The 21,681-nt window shown below is 40.4% G+C and overlaps 1 protein-coding gene across 1 annotated transcript; it reads left to right on the top strand.

Annotated features, from left to right (window-relative positions):
* Positions 1–2,418: 2,418 nt before the first annotated feature.
* Positions 2,419–17,513, top strand: ccdc3b (coiled-coil domain containing 3b). The gene is made up of 3 exons (XM_034586188.1): positions 2,419–3,180; positions 10,670–10,844; positions 16,730–17,513. The coding sequence occupies exons 1-3, from the start codon at positions 2,822–2,824 to the stop codon at positions 17,015–17,017; spliced, it is 822 nt and encodes a 273-aa protein (XP_034442079.1). The 5' UTR covers positions 2,419–2,821; the 3' UTR covers positions 17,018–17,513.
* Positions 17,514–21,681: the final 4,168 nt, after the last annotated feature.

A 21,681-nucleotide genomic window follows, 5' to 3' on the forward strand; every position in this document is an offset into this window, starting at 1 on the left:
GCATCAGCCCCATTAGAAGATTATTTTACTAAATAAAAACAAGAAAGTTTGGGTTTTCCTTTTTCTATTCATTATACTTAAATATATCAATATTTTACATCAAGATAATGTCAAAAGAATAACTTTTTGTTCAATGAATTTATAAACCTAAATGGTAAAGCCCATTCCTATCTTTTAATAAACTATCCATTCATTGTATTACGTTTCACAAAATAACTCAGTACTATTTGATTTCTCAATAATATATTATCCATAAACTAGCTCTAATATGAGAAACGTTTTATTGATTTTTGTCAAAGTATAAAAGTAAAGTTAAAGTAAAACGCTCAGGATGGGCACTTGAAGGCATCGTTAAAGAGGCAGCGCACTTTGGCCCTCTTCACATAACTCCAATTATTAACGCATAACATCAGATTAAAACATTGAAAAGAACACATACCTAGATATTATGGAAATATATCAAATTAGTGTTTAACATAGAAGAGTAACCTCTCAAATATGTGTATTTTCAACCTTTGTTCATTAAATTGATCATCAGTCCAGTAGCTGTAGGAGAAAACGCGACCACCAGAGCCCGTGATCAGCATGTGACTTCACTTGTATCTTCAACCTTATCCACATTCTTTTCAGCACGTGTTTCGCAGCTGTAATTGAAAAATATGCCTGATGATTCACTTATTAAGTCAGTGTTAAGTCATTACAAAAACAAAGTGGATTGTGTGCATCCCTCTCATACAGGCTGACTTTTTATAACAAACTAGACAGAGGATGATGATATTTTTTTAGTCAGTGAACATACAGTGTTTACAAACTTGACTAGAATGGCATTCCGTGAAGTGGCAGTCCCCTGATCGTACCACATTCAAATCTGCTTGATACGGATTTTCTATTTGGATCCGCACCAAATTGCACACACTCATGGATAGCAGTCCCTTATGTGCAGTATAAACATATGGTGTATTTTATACACTCATCAAGATCCATCAGCAGGAAGGAGGAAAGCACTTTTTCAAGAAGCTCAATTCCAACAAATGAGAGATCTCAAATATTGAGTCTTGGTTCAAAATGTAAAATATTCACTATGTGATCATACATCATATCGAATTCCCTTCCACAGAATTCCGACAGATTTTCACGACACTGAGTTGACAGTGGGTGATATTAGATTTTCCTAACTCCAGACACTCAACATGTATGATAACAAAACACATTACCAGTTCATTAATTGTTCTGGATGCTGCTTTGAAAAGTGGACCTCCCTCAGAATCAGGAATTATATGGTCGACTCCAGGGCGAATTAGGTGTGCCTTCACCAGGTCTCTGCCGACTCCTATGACACATCTCAATTAGTTGGACCTCCACAGATGAAATGCCAAGCAGAGTCATTGAATGGGAAAGGAAGGTTGGGTGGAAATGCCATTCATGTCCAAACCTTGCCATACAGGGCAGGGGGCAGAAGCTGATCGGGGCGGCTGTGTCTTCCTCATCTGCATGCCGAAGTGTCCTTGGGCCAGATACTGAACCTTGAATTGATGCTGTGAGACTGGTTGTAATAAATATAATAGTATTAATACTAAATGTAACAATGTTATTCTTGATAGCAGCTGTGGTTCAGGAGGTAGAGCAGGTCGTGCATGAACAAGAAGATTGGTGGCTTGAACCCTGGGTCCTCCAGCAAGATACTGACCCCAACATTGCCAGCAGTGTGTGAATGATGATAGAAAAAGCTCAGCGTATATGTTGTATATATGTGGGAATGTGGTTTGTATTGTAAAGTGCTTACTTTAGTACTACTACTACTACTACTACTACTACTACTACTACTAATAATAATAATAATAATAATAATAATAATAATAATAATAATAATATATCAATAATTGATGATTTACTTGATGATGCTGCCCCCCAGAGGCAGTTGTTGTATCTCAAATACAATGTGACACATGAAGTCCACTTCTTCATGGAACTAAGGGATTCTCACTCACCTGATAAAGGTGCATTTCTTGTTCAGTTTTGACTTAAAAGGACGGACTGAAACAAATCAATAAACCCATGCACATAAAACTCAGATTGGGCCTTCATGATATGTTTTACTTTTTTAATACAGTGTAGTACAGGTGCAGGAATGTGCTGTAATCATGTTGAGCCAGTAGAGACTCAACCCTGGGATCATCTGATCCATGGCCAGAAGCCTCGTCCATTGTGCCACTGGTCCATTAACTTCGTCCCTGGGTGACTTTTAGCAGCTTTTCCCAGCGAGGTTCTCACTATCTTTCAACAATGGCTGGTTTCTATCAGCTTATCAGCACGTCAGTCTATACCTAAGCATCGTCACTAGAGGGCGCTCCTGATCAAGTTTGAATTCTAACCTCGGTGTTTGCTCACTTTGCTGTAAAGAAATCACAGAGGGGTTTTGCTGTATGAACCAAATGCGACATAATCTCTGAACACTGGAGCTGGAGGATTTGTTGAGTTTTGTAGAGAGTTTTTAATGTTTTAATTTCACACAGGTTTGAATGCATTTGCTCCTCCTGGTCTCATTTTCAAAGGTGAGAGGTGAAGCTGTTGCAGGGGATGCTGCTGTGATTGGGCTGATCCACCGATGTTTTTTTACGCAGAGAGCAGGGACCCCAGATAAGTCACCATCTGTCCTGGGCTTCAACTGTGAATAGTAGTAGATTTTCTGGAAGGATGTGCACGGTGTAAAAAACCCAGCAGTTTTGTTTTTTTTCTCTTTTCCTGACTTCATCCATCAGCAACCATCGTGCGCCTCCGTGCGCCTCAGTGACCCAGCAGACGTCCCACTCTGTGCCGGATCATGTGGATTATTGTGGCGCTGGTCCTGGTGGCGGCGGGTCCCGGTGGGAGCTGGGGGTGTCAGCTGCCCCACGACTGGAGACCGCAGACCGAAGCTTGCCGGGCCGAGCTGGCGGAGATCATCGTCTTTGCCAAGGTGCTGGCGCTGCACAAGGAGTCGTACAGTATGTACAACTACCTGCCGTGGCAGCACGACACAGACCTGCTCTTCTCCGCAGAGATCGAGCTGCTGTGCGACCAGGCGTGGGGCAGTATGCTGGAGGTCCCTGCCGGCTCCAGGTTCAATGTCACCGGCCTGGGATACTTCCCCTGCTTCTCCTACAGTGTCACCAAAGAAAACAACTACTACTTCTTCCTCAGGTGAGACACAACACGTCCCTGGTGTTTCTTGTTAAAACAAAACATAAGAATTATTTGTCGTCACAGATGCATTGGGTTGTGAAAAGATTCAGCTCATATTTATAACACTTAAAAATGGTAACACACAAGTTTTTTTTTAAATTATGTAAGCAATTAAATTAATTTAACCTGTTAACTTTAAGTTACAAATTATTTGTACTTATTGAAGTAATTTTCTATGTTGGGCCAACAATTTTCCTTTTTTCCGAGTATAAGCAATACCTGTAAATATATGTATCAGCACAAATAAACTAACATTCAGTTAGGTTGTATCAGTTAAACTTTGCCACATGGATTTATGCACACTTCTAAATGTGGGTAAGGTTACTAGTTATTAGTTTGTCTCTGTTGCCAAGAGATAACAAGACATGACTCACTTGCTCCCTCTCATCCAGACATGTCTCACAGTTAGAATATACTTCACTTTGCTGTAGAATGTTTTACTTGGCAAAAGGTCAGTGAGTGATAATAATATTTGATATATAATAGGTATTGAATTGTTTGACAGACTCTATTAATATGAGAAACAGTAGGGTAAGTAATGTTAGGTCTGTGATAACAAAGTTGACATCATTGAGCTTTGGAGTAGAGTAAAATCCTAATTTGATGATGTTGACATATTCAATCAGTTTACTGCAGCCAGGTCATTACAGCTAATCCGTCAAAACTGGACATTCAATGGGAAGCAAAATTATAAGGAAACAAACATTTGAATTTGAAAGAGCCGGAACACAAATGCATTTTTCACAGTAGCATCGGAGTGGACCATGTGGTAAAAGACTGTGGAGACAAGGACCTCCAGATGTCTCTCAGTCATACACTTGAATTACATCATCTCTTGCTCCACTATTTGATGTCCCAGAGCCTGGGAGCCATCTGACACAGGGAAAACTTCTATCAAAGTTAAATGTTTAAACTAAAAGAAAGAAGTTAGTGGTAGTAACCTTAGCCTCACCCTACCGGATGACTCCCTGGCCTGAATTCGGTGATGGGGGTATGTGGAGGTGGCTCAGTGAGCACCTCTAGGTGAACCAGGAAGAGGGGATTGGCACAGCTGAGACTAGTTGACCAATAAACTCTCCCTGGATTCAAAAGGCAGTAGCTGAGCTGCCAGAGAGAGACACGCAAGGGACATGGGAGAAACACAGAGACACAGAGAGACAAGGACTGAGACACGCATGAGCGAAGCTCATAGAGGGGACACACACGGAGAGACTGCCGAGCTGCAAAGCCGAGGTGCCAGCTCGAAAGCTGTTTGCCAGCAGTTACTGAGTTTGGTGACTTTATGTCTGACGTTCTGAAATAAAATGTTAAAGCCTGAATGGTTCATCCCTGACTGTTGTGGTGAGACCCCCCGGTGGCATCGTCGTATGCCACAGGATATAATATAAAATCCACAGACTGAACCTTACCTCCTCTTTGTCTCTCTAATAAAAACCAGCCACTCTCAATACCTGTGCTGAGATCAGAACAGAACCACCCTACGGTCAGATGGCTGTGGCACAACCCGCACTCTTTCTCTTTTAATCAGTATCTGACGATGTATTGATTTCAGTTTAATAATGTGTTTTAATAACCTGCCAATGTTTCCACTTAGATTGCAAAAAACACTACGTCCGTTGTATTCCTGCCAGTGTAATTACAGCGCCAGACATTTCCTAACAGCTTAAAGGTAAACCTACAAAGTACTACTGCTCAGAGGTATCAGCACAGCCAGCGGTGGATCACCTTAGTGTTGGCCCGGCACTGATGAAATAAGCCAGTATACCATTTGATGAAGACAACGTGTGCTGACAGGCCTTTCTGATATTTCCCTCACATTCTGCTTTTTCTCTCAAACAGATGAAGACATAGATATTCAAAGAGAGATGGAGAGAGGGAAGGGGGGGGGGGGGGGGACTATAAAGCATTCCTCTAGTTTAATCTCTGGCTGTCCCACATGAGGGTCTGCAGCAGGGCCAACATCAAAAGTATGGTGTATGTTACACATCACATACGATTAAAAAAATCACAATTGCATAATGGACCGAGTAGAGGAAGAGGAAGTGTGTTAAAGAATATTTTCATGAAGAATACACAGGCCGAATTGCAGTGGAAAGGTCTGTTTATTCCAACAGCTGCTACAGCTTTTATAACCTTTGATAAACAACATTGCTACCAGCACTGACGGTGCATCCTTTGATGTGTTTGTTTTGTGACTACAGCCAAGTTTGATCAACACAAGTAAGTGACTGTTATGCTAACAGTTATATATCTGGTCAAAGAGCAAAAGCAATATAATTCCCCCCTTTTTGGGTCCGTAGACCCCAAAACTATCGACTAGTCGACAAATCACTCCAAAGTACTTACGACAACAAAAATCTGACTCAATAAAACAAATCTTCTAACTACCTCAAACTTTCTTCAACACCAAGTGTAAAAACATATGTTGTGTCTGAGTAACATAGGACCAATATATTTTATTGTTACGAATAAAGTTGTATATGTAGTTTTTACTTCAACTTTAGACTAATTCGTGATAGATGACTACACAAAACATATTGTCAAATCAATGTAGTTGATTTAAGTTTATCAGTCCCTTATTCCAGAGTTCAGTCCATTGCTCCCATTTCTAGGCAAACTGAGAAAGTGAACACAAAAACAAAACAAAACAAAAACAAAGAAAGAGCCTAAATATAGTTTGATGGGCCGGCAAAAAGAAATAAAAGATGCAAATATACACCAGCACAACCCTTAATGGAACAACAACAACAAAGGAAACTATGCCACAATGTGCATGTTTTCTATGCTACTAGTTTCTATTTTATATTGAGAATAACCGACTGCACCTGGGAGAGGAACTTAGAGAAGTAAGAATTTTACAAAAATTGCACTTATGATTTGTTTATTTTTTATTGTTGCACATAACAATAAATCCTTTGAACTCTTAAACGTGTAAAATGGCCACAATGGCCACTAAATCCAAAGTGGCCAACTTCCTCTTGCGTTAATCAAATTGGTGAACCACTTCCTAGAAGACAATTTCTTCTTCTTCTTCTTTACTGGTGCTTCAGGCAGCTCATTGGTGCGTCCACAGCTCACCTGTGGAGGCTCAGGAGCTGGTACAGAGCTCACATCCTCCTCCTCCTCTACCTCCTCCAGAGGCTTCTGGCTGCTCTGTCTGAGCTGCCTCTCCAATACTTCTCTAAGGTGTTGGATCTTTGAGCGTAGGGCAACATTTGACTTGGTTTCAGACTTCAGCTTTACTTCACCCTCATTGTATCTCTCCTGAAGTTTTCTCCAGTCCACCTGTAAACTCAGCAGAGTCTTCTGTGTTTCGCAGAGCTGGATGTTGAGGACAGCACTGAAACTCTTCTCCTGTGCCAGCAGCAGTTCAAAGAGCTCCAGATTTATATTCTCCAGATTCTCTTTCTCCTGTCTGAGTTCTGATTCCCGCTCACTTGGCTCTTGAATTACAGTGTCATCTGCCACCTTTTTTACCGTCTCCAGTTCCACACAGCAGTCACCCCCCTTGAGTTGTTTTCTCTTGGACAACATTACTGTGCGCATGGTGTCATCGTACATGATGAACATTTGTTTAATCTTCTGAAGTTCTTTTTTGTTCTTCTCATCATTCTCCTTTGCCCTTAGTTCTTCAAGGTACAGCGGAACATTTATCTGCTGTTGGTCATTCATCTCGTGTGCCATTATGGTCTTTGCCTCGATTTATTGCCCTGTGGAGTTTAATTGTTCAGGTGATTACTCTGAATACGTTAAGCTGAAAGAACAACACTTGTTTGTGACTTACTATTTAACTCCACCCAGGCTTTATATACAGTAACACTTCATAGGATTCATTCAGCAAATAATTCCTTGTAGTCAATTTTAATGTCACAGTGTCAGAGATCATAGATTCCTTTGATGTCTTAGACTGTTGCAAAGGTTAAAGATTTATACGATCTGAAGAGAAACAAGAGAGTGTTTTTGAATGAGAGTAAAGGTCTCTTGCCCTTTAGAGTGGATGACATCATCGCTAGAGTGAGAGCAGGTCTGACGTGCTCTCAAACTTTGATCATTAAACTGCTCTCAAGCCCACAAATCACTGAGTCAAATCTTTAAGTCACTGTGAAATCTATCAGACCTAAACTTTTGGTTCTATGAGCTCTAAAATGGAAGGAGTACCAAGGAGCTCCATCCACTCTAATGTTAAATCAGAGCTGACATTTCTGGAAGGAGCCTCAACACTTCTTTAACTTTAACCACAAAATAAAAAACGATTGTGAAAAGGACTTAGTTTTGTTGTGGATACAATTCCTTCCTTTCACATTTTAGGGAGGGTTGTCTGTATCATGTACTGATATGCACTTATTGTAAGTCGCTTTGGATTAAATCGTCAGCTAAATATATGCATTGTAATGTAATGATACCTATCAGCAAACAACAAACTATTAGAATGAATAGTAATTAGATGAGGAACCTACAATCAAAATGATGCAGTTACTGTTTAGGCAGGACACTGCAAGCAAAAACATATTTTTTTCCAAGGGGCAACCACCCGGGCTGAGTGATGAAGCCTGTGCGGAATTGCAAAAAGCTGTAGTTTACTGAGTGGCCACTTGAGGCCGGCTCCAAGAACCAGTCAATTCCCATTGACTCCCATGTTGAAAAGGCCAATTTAAGAGCAGATTTAAATCTGTTTACAGCCTGGTTCAAAAAATGCTTTTAGTCTCAATCACTTAGTTCTTCCTTTATGAGAACTGTAGGGGTGGGGACATTTTTTTATAACTCGCTCGTTTAGATAATATAGAGGCTTTAAATTATGCATAATTATTAATTGATTGACAGGTGACGCCACCGTTAGCTCGTCACTCCGGCCTCTCTCGTTCATTTGTTCCATTTTTTATTGGGATGATTTAGGGGACAAACTTACGATCATGTATTTAGTTATTAATTGATGGTGTCGAATCATGTATGCATGTCGCTTCGGTCATTTTAACACTGAGTCCTGACTGTTAGTGTCAAGTCTCATGTTGTACTGAGCCGTAACATGTTGACTGGTCATTTTTCATGATGTTTAAATGCAGCCTCATAAACTCTGGAGTGAATCAAACAAACCCTAAGTAAACTTAATGTACTGATCAGGTCCTAATAACTTGTGATGAGTGTTTATTAGTTAAAGTGAGAGCAGGTCAGAGGGGAGGAGGTCACAGGAACTCTAGCTCGGTACAAACCAACCTTCTGATGATTGAGCAGCTTTTCAGAGAGTTTCTCTCTTGTCCACACCAGAGAGAAACTCTGTGTTTTCACTGTTTGTTTCCACTGTTCTTCAACAAGGTCACTGACCTGCTTATGTGAACGCTCCTCTCATCTCACTGTGTGTGTTGCTCTGAGTGAGTGAGTTGTGTGTGTGTGTGTGTGTGTGTGTGTGTGTGTGTGTGTGTGTGTGTGTGTGTGTGTGTGTGTGTGGTGTGTGTGTGTGTGTGTGTGTGTGTGTGTGTGTGTGTGTGTGTGTGTGTACATTTTCGCCTGCTCCTGGTATTTCACTTGAAGGCCTATACGTTGATGACTAAAAACAATTACGTGAAAGCGAGCGGTGTTCATTCCAGTGAGAGTTCATCATTTGTAAACTGATTTGTTCAGTTCAGCGTTCATTGAACGTGTTCATGCACAATACTGGTTGCAAAGGTGACAGATTTATGCGATCTGAAGAGAAACAAGAGAGTGTGGGTGTTTCGCCTTTGTTACAGGTGTACAAATATCAAGTATGAAACCGTGCAGTACCGGCTGAGTTGGGGGAGAGAAGGCAGATCCAGTAGATAGTGGTGGTTCACCTTGGTGTTGGTAGCCAACCGCAAATGTGATTATATATTGTTGAGTATGGGGTGTTGGCGAAAGAAGGCCTTTATTTCGACTTAAGATTTTCAATGCCGGTTTCAGTTAATCACACCTCCAGGCACCACTTTGTCTTCCCCTAGTTGTGATGGTGACAACATCCTGATGTTATTCTTGTAATCAGCCGAGCAACTTCTATCACAAACATCCTGGAGCTTTAGTCACTACAGAGCTCTGTTTAAGTGCAGATCTGATGGTGATTAAGAGGCAATGATTACTCCAGTAAACAGATGCAGTGGTGTTCTGTTGGTGAATGTAACGGAGGGCAACCCCTGAAAATGTTTTCCCACAGTCTCCTTTGCACAAAGGATATATGGGTATCGATGGGCATTAGATAATAAAGCATTTCCGAACACTTCCTTCATATTATTACTGAGCCCCTGGGATTGTACGTTACACAGATGTATCACAACAATTTTCCATGCATCTTTATTGCCTCTACTTCTCATGATAAAAGTGCTGTTTGATTTTATCTGATGTGTTACTTGGCAACATTGCACCCATACATTCATACCGAGCGAGTGAGGAGCTGTCTGCAACATCAGCCACTGTATTAGGAAGCCAAAACTGGAAGGTTCCCATTGCAGTCTCCAGTGGATGTCCATTTCCTGTTACAAAAGCCTCAACAACACTGTCTCCAACTAAAACAGTTTTTCCAATCAATCATGAGAATAAACTCTCGGGACAGGGCAAATCAGAGCCGCAGCTTTGAGAGAAACGCAACGAGGAGGATCCCCCCCTGGACCTTAAAATTAGACAGATTGAGTGCACACTGCTTCAGCCAAATGTTCACCGTGGAAACACCAGACTTTATCTCACTCCTCGAGATTTTTGAATTCGCCGCAAAAGAAAACGGCTGAAAACAGAGCCCCAGAGCAGATTTTACTACATATGATATAAAAGTTTTTTTTGTCACTTTTCTCAGGTTCACTTATTTTTCCATTGCAGTAAAATCCAGACAAGTTCACAAGGATCCACACTTCTTCTGACCTCCTGGTTACTGCGCTTACACTTGACCTTTGACCTCTCTACGTTGAGGGAAAACATCAGCTTTCTTCTTACTCTTTCAGCGCACGCACGCACGCACACACGCACGCATGCACGCACGCACACACACACACACACACACACACAGACAAGCACACACACACACACACACACACACACTGAAGGAGAAGATATAAAACATGCACAGTGGATCCCTTTGGCTTGTAATTTGTTGACTTGAATCATCTATAATGCTTAAATTTGAAAAATAGACCAGGGTCTGTTAGCAATTTTGCATATAAATAAATGTTTGGGTGTTTTGTTCCAAAACCTTCCATCTTTTACTGTTGACATGTGTGTACCAACTTTGTTTGCTGCTATAGAGACTCAGTGAAACAGATTCCACGATTAAAAAGTTGAATCTCTTCATTTGGTTTTGATTTAACTAGATTATTCTCGTAATAAAGTCAAGAGTCATTATCGGAAAATTGTTGTTGTTGCAAAAGCATCTGTGTCTGTGTTTTTTCCAAATGGTTAAATGTTTGTAGATGTTCATGTTCTCAAATCAATCTTCTCCCTTTCTGCCAAGCAGGATGGACGAGAACTACAACATTGTCCCTCATGGAGTGAACTTCCAGGACCCCATCTTCCCCGACACTGTAGACAACCATCGCATGTTTGCCAGCCTCTTCCAGTTTTCCAATTGCACTCCCGGCACTCAGGTCCACACCTTCACCCCAGAGTGGGAGGCTCAGGAGGACAGCAGGGTACGTGGCTGCTCGCAAACACCAGCATAGACCGTTGATAAAATGTCTGATTCTTTTGAAGTTGTCTGTTTCACATTCAGTTTGTGCAAAGGACTTCTATCGTTATTATAATACATTCACAAGCACACAAGGGAAATAGTTCAATAACCCTAATTGCTTGAGTATTGCGGTGCACACAAAAAAGGAGTCAATATTACATGCTGTTGTTTTCAAAGGAAAATTACAAAGAGCCTGGCAAGCTTAATACGTTCTTAAGGCATGGCAAACCAAATGCACATTTCCTGAGGTTTCTGTCAGACAAAGAACTCACTATGTTTAAAGGAATAATTTAACTATTTACAACACTTTGGTAAACCATGTTGTTTTTTTAATGGAATATTTTCTAATGCTCAAAGAAAAGAGCCCTAATGTTTGACTGACATCATATGATCTTTGACTGGTTAAAGTATTTTAATTGATTGGACTATTATAACACTGTCAGACTTATGGTGGACTATGAAGACAAGTATCAGTGGAACCGTACCTCTATATCGTGACACATTCTTCTTCTTTGTAAAAATCTACTTCCTACATAACCAACATTGACTACATGTACAGCAATATTCTGACTATTCCAGCCAAGCAGGTTATGTGTTAATCAACATTTGTTAGTTTGTCAATTTGATGCATTATGCACTACTGGACAGATGGAGGGATGCAGTGTGGGTCAGGAAACAACCTGTTCACTTTTGGTGCAGATTTGGATCAGGGGCGGATTCAGGATTTTTTTTCTTTTCACTTTCTCTAACATTGTGAGATAACGTGATTTCCATTGATTTCTCAGAGAATTATGTTTGGACTTTGATGAAAAAATTCAGACATAATAAGGGGGTTGGTATCAATTTCATATAAGGCCACAAACACATCTGGATCTATTGGATTTCATTGTGGTTTCATAGGGATGTAACCGCTGTATGGTAACAAATAGAAGCTAGAAACCTGGAACTACCACTATTACATAGCTGAGAAACGTATTGTGGGCTTAGCTATAAAGCTTGTTTCAATGTCAGGGAACTGCTGGGCCTTGGCGAAGGTATGCACTCTACTGCTTGCAGTTCTAATTCTGAATAAGACATTATCATCTTACACATTCATCTTACATGTTACAGAGCATAGTCTGATTAGGACTTAATGTCAACATTTTGTGCTACCACTTGTTTGCATCCGAACCGCAGGGTGTGTGTCATCGAACAGTTGGTAACTGACGGACAAAACGATGTCGCAAAATGCTGTGAAAATCTTAATAGGAAGTTATAATGCGATTAAGATGTAAACATGTTTACATAATAAGACTATGAAAGAATCATAGACTGTATTTAAAAGACAGTTTTCACACATTTATTGATTGAACAGTTGATTGATTAAAATATGACACTTTGGATTAATCAATAATGAAAATCATTATTAGTTACAGCCATTAGATTAAATTAATCACAGAAGACACTTTAACATAACTAAACCAAGTTGAACCAGAGAACATGACAGAGATAGAAGGAGGAGGAGGATTATATTGAATGACTGGAAAAACCATAACTTTCTTCTGGGAGTTGTTTTAAAGGAATTCATGGAAATTAAGAAAATCTCGAACTTAATTAGAACCAGGGTAAGTGAAGACGCAACGAAAAATAAATGACGACCCTTAATCACAAAATAGCTCCTGGGTTACACACGTGCAGATTGATGATGAGAGAAAGGAAAAGCGTGAGAGTATCTGAAAGTCACCACTCTGTGTAAAGCTTGTTACACACATATTGATGGATATAAGATTTAAAGATGACCTGAAACAATAAGCATGAGCCCCAGTCATCACCTCCCTGTCACTGCCTCATTGATCAAAGCTCATTTGCACAAAAACACCTTTGGCAAACACCTGGTTCTACTTCGCTCTGTAAACTCCACAGTTTCTGAGTCCGCGTGCCAGTATATAAATGGTTTCCAGTCACTCACCACTTCTTTATCCCCTTTAATGAATCTAAACCATTGGCATAATCCCCATGATTTAGCTCATTCCTCTTCTGTCTGTTTCCAATCATTTGCTGACAATTCATAAAAGCAACAAGAAAAACCTGCCACGAGTAACGAGAATGAAAGCATGGTTTGTATTTCCATTAACAACAAACCTTTGGGTCAGGCCTGTGATTATAATTACGGAGCAGCGTTTAGATAACAGCGTTGCTCTCTTACATCATTCTCATGATTAGATTTCCACTTTGAAAAATAAAAACAGACATTGTTTTTTTTTTGTGGCACCGAGCAACCATTGTTTGGACAAAAAAACACAAACTCACATTAGAGCAGATCAAGCTACATCCATCACATCATCCAGACCAAAGTAAATCAAATGGCCTGTATTCATCTGAACATTTATCAGCAATAAAAACTAACAAGCAGGGTTTTCTCACAGTTTTTGTTCCCGACACTAATGGAGAATTATCAACTTGTCGGCTGCACACTGAGGCAAAACAAATTGCTGCTCATGTTGTAAAAATGTCAGTGTCCATTAACATGGTGCAATAAAGTTTTATGTTAAAGCACAGGATGCACAAGCATCCATCTGCTTTTCCTTAGAAAGGTTTCAAATAGGCTCCCTCAAGAACAGAAGCTTCCATCCTGCAAAAAGATTAAGCTATCTGTTTTTTTCAGTCTGGATCACATCAAAGTTAAAGTCCTGCTGGGTGCTGAGGGTGCACCACATGGATCCTCTTTGTTGCCTCTAAAAAACTCAGGATGGGCATTTACCTGGCGCGGGGGGGGGGGGGGGTCTACAGAGTTGCATTGTGGGGAATGTGGGACCCATGTGTTTTTGGAGCTTGAACCACACTAGAATAAAAAGTCAATATTTCCTTCTCAGCTGCTTTTATTTGAATCTGTCTCAGTGTCATGAAGACGCAGAAATAAATTGCAAGAACATCACTTAATTAAAATTCAGTAATATCAGTTTAAAACCTATAAATGTGTTTTGACTAGTGGTAAATACTCATTGCTGTGTTTTACATGATAAGGTTAATTTTTCTTCACTGACTGAGGGACGTAATTACCACTGGTGCTGTAAATATCTATATTTATAAATTTAAAAAACAGCTCTCACTCGAAAATTGTAATGTTATATCTCATCTCTGCTGCTCTGGATGCCTGAGCCACGCTTCAGCGTCTCCACTGATTGGTTGCTGCTTCAGCAACATGAACTTTAGGAAACACGGCTTCTCTTGTTTGCACAGTGGTCTCATGGAATAATATGCAATATCACAATGTTACAGAAATGGTACTTCTAATTTTTATAACTAAATCTCAGGATCTTCAGTCTCATGACAATATGCCCATATAGGTATAATTTCTGTCTTGCTGGTCAAGCTCTATGTCAGACATGTGGTATAAACAAGTGTTCTCAACATGAAGGCATTATACTATGTCCATGTGAGACGGGCTTATGAAAGAGGCAGGTCTATATTGTATGTCTGTATCATTCTTGGCTCCAGACGTCTTCACGGACAATTACATAAGTATTCGTCTACATGCAGCTGAGCCTGAAACGGCCCTGTTAAAGAGAAAATAGAAACCAACTGGAGGTGTCATGTTTAAGTCATACCTGAATGCACAAAGCAGGGATTTCTCATTTTATGCTTTCTGCTTTTACATTATAAAGTTACATATCCCGTTCAAATCCCTATGGGACATAAGTGAGAGCACATGGGAAAAGTCCGCAGCTAATATTACAGCAAGTAATGTAGTAACCAGTGATGTGGGCCGGCAGCCGGCAGCACATTTTTAACATTTCCTCAAAACCCTCAACGGTTGTTATCTGATGGTGGGGAATTTACATCAGTGTTTCACGCTGGCCTATGTGGAAGCGTTAGGATCTGTGGAGGAAATCCACACTCAGGCAGACAGGCATGCAGTCACTAGGCATCTGGAGCTCATTTCTTTTTACCTAGGAAAGGTCTGGGCCTTTGGATCATCTGTCGAAGCTTCGCAGGCATGTTGGGTTTCATCTCACAGTGGTGTATTATGAAACAGAGTGTGTTGTCTCCACATTTTCCTTACCTAAGATTTATCTCTCCTCTATATCTGGAACTACAGTCTGGAACGACGCTAAGTTATCTTTGGCTGGTTCACAAAAAAGCAGGACTTACTGTACATGGTAACGCCTAAATTCTTTAGATATGTTGTTTCCACAGACTGTTCCACTGCAAGAAGGTATAATCTCAGAAAAACTTTTTCCTCCTGTTCTTTTTCCTTTTTAGGCTAAAAGTAATTTTTTGGACTCACTCATATACAAACAGTGGAATATGCTGAAAGACCCATGAGCTTTTGGCACTGGTGGTCTGCCAAAAGCAATTTTCTCAACATCTAGTATGAAAGCAGCTTATCTATCAGGTCTTACGTCATAAATGTTACACAAATACATCAAATCTGACGTTAGTGTTTAGTGCGAGCCATGACGGAATAAAAATCCAAGTATAATTTCACTCAAACGGCACAGTGGGAAATCTTGAGTAGAAGTTGATCCTGGCCTCTTTAGAGCAGCAAATTGCAAAGAGCAACCTGAACCTCAATGATCAGTCATTTGTGAGGTGCCAAACTTTGGTTTGGAAACTGAAAATGACTTTCTTTTTAAAAAAAATTTTAAACACCACAAGAAATATCCAACGATGACCATAAATCTAATCCTCATTGCTGGAAAGGATGTGGTGAAATAGGAGACTTTTCCCACATTTTTGGGGGTTGTCCTTAATTACACTCTTAAGTTAAATAAGGAAATAGGAGAAATTCTGTAGTTAGACCACTTGAACCACATGAGTTGATTTTAGCTGACACATCTCTAAGAGGGACAGGGGGGGGGGGGGGGGGGGGGGGGGGGGGTGTATATATGCTCAGAGCTCTTGTGTTATTAGACCGTTAAATTATAGGCTTAAGCCTCACCCACCTATAGGTTCATACTTTGGAACAACAGACCCAAAAACTGAAGGATGTGAACAGTGTGGAAACATGAGTTTGGAACTGTGGATGGACACTTCTTCAGAGAGATGGACTTCTGTTGTGTTAGTACTGAGCTAGTAAGTGAACATATACTGTAAATCTTCAATATGAAGATGGAGGGTTAATGTTTAAGTATGTTTAAACTCTGTCGTATGTATTCCTCCTCAAAGGTGAAGCCAAAGCATTGGTTGCTGCAGTATAGGTCATAAATCCTGCCTCCTCCATCTTAGTGAACGGGACATGGGTCAAATTAAAAAGTCAAAGTGCACGTCATATAAATAGTCCTCAAAGATGGTCTCTGTCATTTTACTTAGTTGTAATCACACTGATGTATAGTGAAGCACACATTTTTCCAGTAAGTTTGCTTTTAATTAGCTCTGAGCTGAAAACAAAAGACTTTTGAATGAGAAATCTTCAAGAAATACAAGCAAGATACTATGACCTGGATGACTGAGGACAGAGTGAAACGTCATGACTGACAGCTGAGACTGACTCGTGAACTGTTTTTCAAAGAGGTAAGGGCGGGACAAGCTGGTGACGCAATAAGAAGACCAGACCGTATTATTTCGGTTCCGCCGACGTGGTCTACACATCTTGAATTGAGACACAGCTTCTGGCTCCAAATGTGCAAGATGGCAGAGTTCACATCCGGGATATTTTGGTTTCATTTCTGGATGAGAGGAAGTTGAGACGTATTGTCCATTTCTATATACAGTCTGTATTGTTAGTAACTCCATCATAGCAACACTACAGGTGGATGAAAAGCTGCGTGAGACTTAAAATAAATGTTCAAAAAAGTAATTTAACCGGTACAGTTATATGGATTGTATTTGCTGTATAAAGAACGTGAAATCTTCTTCTCTTCACAGTTGCTGTGCTCCACGGTGCAGAAAGCTCTGTTCGAGGAGGAAGAGAGGGTGAGGACTCTCTCCCAGAAGGTGCGCACCTTGGAGAAAGCCAACGGCCATCTGCGCGAAAAGGTGAAGACAATGAAGCGTCTGCTGCGCCAGGCCCAACGAGAAACCTCAAAGGAGCAGCAGACCCTTAACCTCAAACAGCTTTACGAGTCGAAGACGCCCCACCCAGATCAGGACACTACCCAGGACCAGAAGAACCCTCCCCCCAAAAAGGTCCTCTCCAAGAAGCTGAAAAACTAGACTGTAAACCCACTTTCACTCCCTATGAAGCATCAGCGACAGAGCAGACTGGTTGAAGAGCAGGGGGAGGTGACAGACACAGCAGCAAGGAGTGGATGAAAGTAACAAATTTGGCTTTAATTACAATTTCATTACTATTTAATGTTTATTTAAAAAAATAACAAATTTCCTTAAAACCCTGGGTGAACAACCTGTTGTTGTAATTCCTGGTAAAACCTGGGCCAGTAAAACTATCATCAACAAAGAGTTAATGCCATTAGTCCAATATGAACAGTCTCTCTGAAGTGAACTGTCACCTGTCTCCATTAGATTCATTCAGTGGCAGCTCAATCACTATCCAAACTTTTCCAAACATTTCAAACTGGCAGATGAGTTGATTAATATGTGGACAATGTTCAAGCATTTGAAATTCAAGGTCTCTTCTTCATCATTTGTTTCTTTTCTGTGCTGGACACATTATGCATTGTTTAAATGTTATAGTTGAATTTCATATTTCTGAAATGTTGTCACTAAAATGCTCTATATCAATGTAGAGGAATCTTCTAGTCTGAATAACACAGGATGGAGTTTATCACTTAGAGTTGCAGTTCTTAACTGCATTGGGTGTCATAGAGTACAAAGTTGTGAGCATTTTAAATCTTGTGTGTGGAAGCATTGCATGCACCCAATGCTTGGACTGTGTATATGAGTGTGCAGACACAGGAGCAACTGTGTCAAAGTTAAAATGTTGCAAGACCCACTATTACAGCATCCGTCTTTTCTACCTTTGCCTGGTTTTCATTTGCTCTTTTCATCTATTTATACCCTCAGAAACTAGTGATTCTTTACAACCAGTGAACTGCTTCCCAAGAGGGAAAGTTCTCCTACATGTAACACAAATTGTACTGAATGAAAACACGGTGCTGAGCACCCATTGAGTCCAGCCAGTGAGCCTGGCATGGTACAGGCTTTTTCTGTGTCAGAAATGAGAGTTTGCTTCATTATACTTTCTATATTTGCTTTTGTTATCTATATTGTTGTGCTTTCTCTAAACTATAAACATGTGGTTTGCAATAGCATAATCATTTGTGTTACCAGTCATTGTATTTTCTTTTTTAAATAAATAAATGAACTTTTACAAAACTTCCTCTGTGGATGTTTTTCGTTGTCAGAGATCATAACCTGCAAATTAACCCTATGTTTGGTTTTCAGTGTCATTTGAAACAATAGACGTTCACAGGTATGAGTCTTCTTGAGAGTTGCAGATCGGTTCCCAATGTGCTGTTATAACAACTTCTTAGTCCATTAGATTGAAGAAGTTCTGCTTCTTTGACTGTGTTCATAGACGTTACCCTTATAAATGTTCTAAAATCACTTTCCTCCACAGCGTCGATAAAAACAATGTCTAGACAAACAGCAGAACAGCAACTACTGCAACAGCTGTGATCGATTCAAGTAAGTTTCAAATGTCAATGCAATGTTTCCTGTTTTTTCCGCATAGTCAAGTCAGAAATGATAAATGTTTTCTGGAACCCACACTATTTTTGTGTGATTCAGCGCTGATAAATCAAAACATAGAAAAAATAAATAATTCAAAAGCAACATAAATCCTAGAAATATAAAAGGGTCCTATTTTCACCTCTTCCTGTCAAACTCTTGTCTCGTTTAAGTCTGCTGCACTTTCACTTAGAACACAGGAACATTTCAGACACGAAATCACATGGAATTTTCAACACAATTTCCAGGAGAGCTGAAATTCCTTCCATATGGTGCTGTTGCATGAAACCAAGGGGACGAGGGGCATGGTTTTCATGTCAGACAGAGAGGAGAAACCAAAAAATAAACTCATCTTAAACACATTTTATGTCGGGAGCTCACCCGCAGCATTTATCTGCGGTAGAGCAGGATATGAAGGGGACATTTATAAGTTCTTGCCTATCTTTTTGACGACGGAGCAAAGTGCTGCAGGGAACGGCTCCACCCTCCACATCTTGTCTCCTCGTTGTCGTCCTCTTCGCCCAGTGAAACCTTTGCAACCTTTACGACCTTGCCTGCAGCCAACTGTCAGAGTCCCATGGACCCGGGCCAAAGATGATATACACACGCTGCTCTCTCAACATAAACCACCGTGCACAGCCAAGCTGCAAAACAGATGTCAAGCAGGAGGACTGCACTGTGGTGGTCCTTTCCAGAGGACGTGGCTATATGTGGACATGGTTTATTTATTTTGTCTTGTTTTATGTATACTCTTCTCTAGCTGCTCTGATTCCATCTTTTTTTTGTATTTTAATCCACAGCATCTGATTTGTTAATAGCCTATATCTTCTCATACTCTTCTCTTTTCTACTCATATTTCCTCAAGCAGCTACACTGAGTCGTTCATATTCCTCAAAGGAATCCATCACAGCAGTTTCTCACTTTGGGCTTTCTAACTTGCTACAGACTTCATTGTTTCTGTATATGTAATTATTTAGGTCTGCAGAAATACAGATTCTACCCATGTGTCTACAGTAGCCCAGAAGGGACAAACTGGTACCAGCTCTAGAGTATTTTGCGTTTCTTTGTTACCTGAAAGCCAATCTAGGTCACTAGGTTTCGATGTCACTAAATCCTCGACCAAACATGTAGGAATCAGGTGTGAGAACGCCTCAGAGAGTAAATAAAGTACACTCCATGCTCACATTGATGATGCAAGTATGCAGATGTTTCGCAGGTATCATGTTTATCATATAGGCCACCATCTAAATTCAATGGGCTTAGCATGCTAACATTTGATTTTAGCAGCAAACACAAGTAGTCTGCTGCTGAGGTATAGGAAATGTTAGGATATTTAGCCGTGAACCCTCATGCAAATTAAATTAGAATGAAAAAGGCTGATTAAATTTGCTTTTAGTGGCCGAGAACGTTTCCATCAAATTTCTTGGAAAAAACACAAATGGTAACCACAAAGTGGCACTAGAGAAAAAGTCAGTGTGGGATTCATCCTTTGGGGACCATGAATTTAAGGGAATATCTGCTATGATACTGATCAGGACTATAGCGATGGACCAACCCAGCTGCCACACAGCCACATTGCTGGTATGGTTAAAAAGGGGACATACTCACAACAGCATTGCAAGAAATTTGATATCATGGTCCATTCCAGAAAGTCAGAAATACCTTTTCTCCTTCTTCTGAACATTACCCAGCACATCTGTGAACTAGGCTTCAGTTTGAGTGGAAATGTTTCCTCATCGTCTCGTCACACTTGACCAGCTGTAGCCTCTTCTGGCACAACGGATTTTTCATTGTTGTCTGTCCATGTCTCTTTCAATAAGGATGACTGATGTGTGTGTTTGTCTTCAGAGAATGTTCTGCTGTTGCTGTCTGGCAAAACTCACAGTGCCAATCACAATGCTTCACCCCCCTTCCCCTCGGTATTGTAAGCTCCAACTTTGGACCATAGGGACGCAAAATCAGCATCTTGGCGAGCCAAAAGAAGTGAGCTCAGTAATTTAATTCCTTGGCCCAGTCATGGCACGCAAAAAAGGTGATGGGTCAAACTGGAGAACTTGTGTTTCCCTCTGGTTTCACTGTTGGTTTTTCACTCAGTGAAATAACTTATCATGTTCATAGTTTCTTACAATAGACCATAACGCAAACTTAATTCAGGCTGGAAGTCACTTCATTACAAACAAGTTCTTCCAGCTGTGGTGTTTTCTCTTCTATCCATCCCTTTCTTTCACCCACTAAATGTAGACTGCAGTTTGTACCTTCAGCGACAATCTACTTTTTTTCCTTCCTTGCTTCCTTCCTCCTTCTCGTTGCATCCTTCACGTGTATTCTCTCTTTGTCTGGTTGGTTGAGGAGGTCCAGAAGACAAGAGGGAGGTATTCAGGATCTCATTTGTTTGTTGTTAACGATACCCTTAATGCTTACATTTGGGGACGTTTGGTTTATATTGCCATATTTTCTACTCTGGATGTTTACATCATATTTTAGCCTTTGCTCAGGGGTTGAGGCTTTTCGTTTTCATTCTGGACCTGAGTCAAAGTTTTTGCATAGTTCTGAGAGAGGAGCATCAAGTTGTGGCTTGTTTTTTTTGTCGATCCACCAGTTGTATGGGTTACTGGAGACAGATGTTACTATTTTTGAAAAACACTGAGACGTTGCATGCAAGATGTGAGTATAGCTGGTACTGCCAGTGCTTCAGATTTGATGGAGAGCTGAAATATCACTAACTGAAGGAGGAGAGGGAGCGTTCTGAGCGAGACTTATGTACTGCACAGAAGCCGATAAATAAGACTAGGGTAAAAACCTTGTACATGGCTGGACGTACAATTTGACATTTTGTTATTTTTTTAACATTGACATAAAGTTGGCATCTTGCTCATAGCTCATCTATGAAATCTTGCCACACTGCCGTCTCTGTGAAGGGCAGATATCGGCAAACCCCTAAGAGAATTGGAACAGCCGACAGAAAAGGGTCAAACTCCCTGATGATGTAATTGTGTGTGCAAAGGCCAATTAGAAAAGTCCAAAACCAACCAATGAGGTAACTCACTCACTCACTCACTCACTCACTCACTCGTGCCACCTATATAATATATAATTCTAATGAATTATATACACAGTTTGAAGAGTTTCTAGGGGTCGAACACCTTCAAATTTGTCAACAACTATTAAAGCCAACCCTTAAGTTCTAC

The sequence above is a fragment of the Hippoglossus hippoglossus genome, chromosome 5 (genome assembly GCF_009819705.1).
Source record: "Hippoglossus hippoglossus isolate fHipHip1 chromosome 5, fHipHip1.pri, whole genome shotgun sequence".
Lineage (NCBI taxonomy): Eukaryota > Metazoa > Chordata > Actinopteri > Pleuronectiformes > Pleuronectidae > Hippoglossus > Hippoglossus hippoglossus.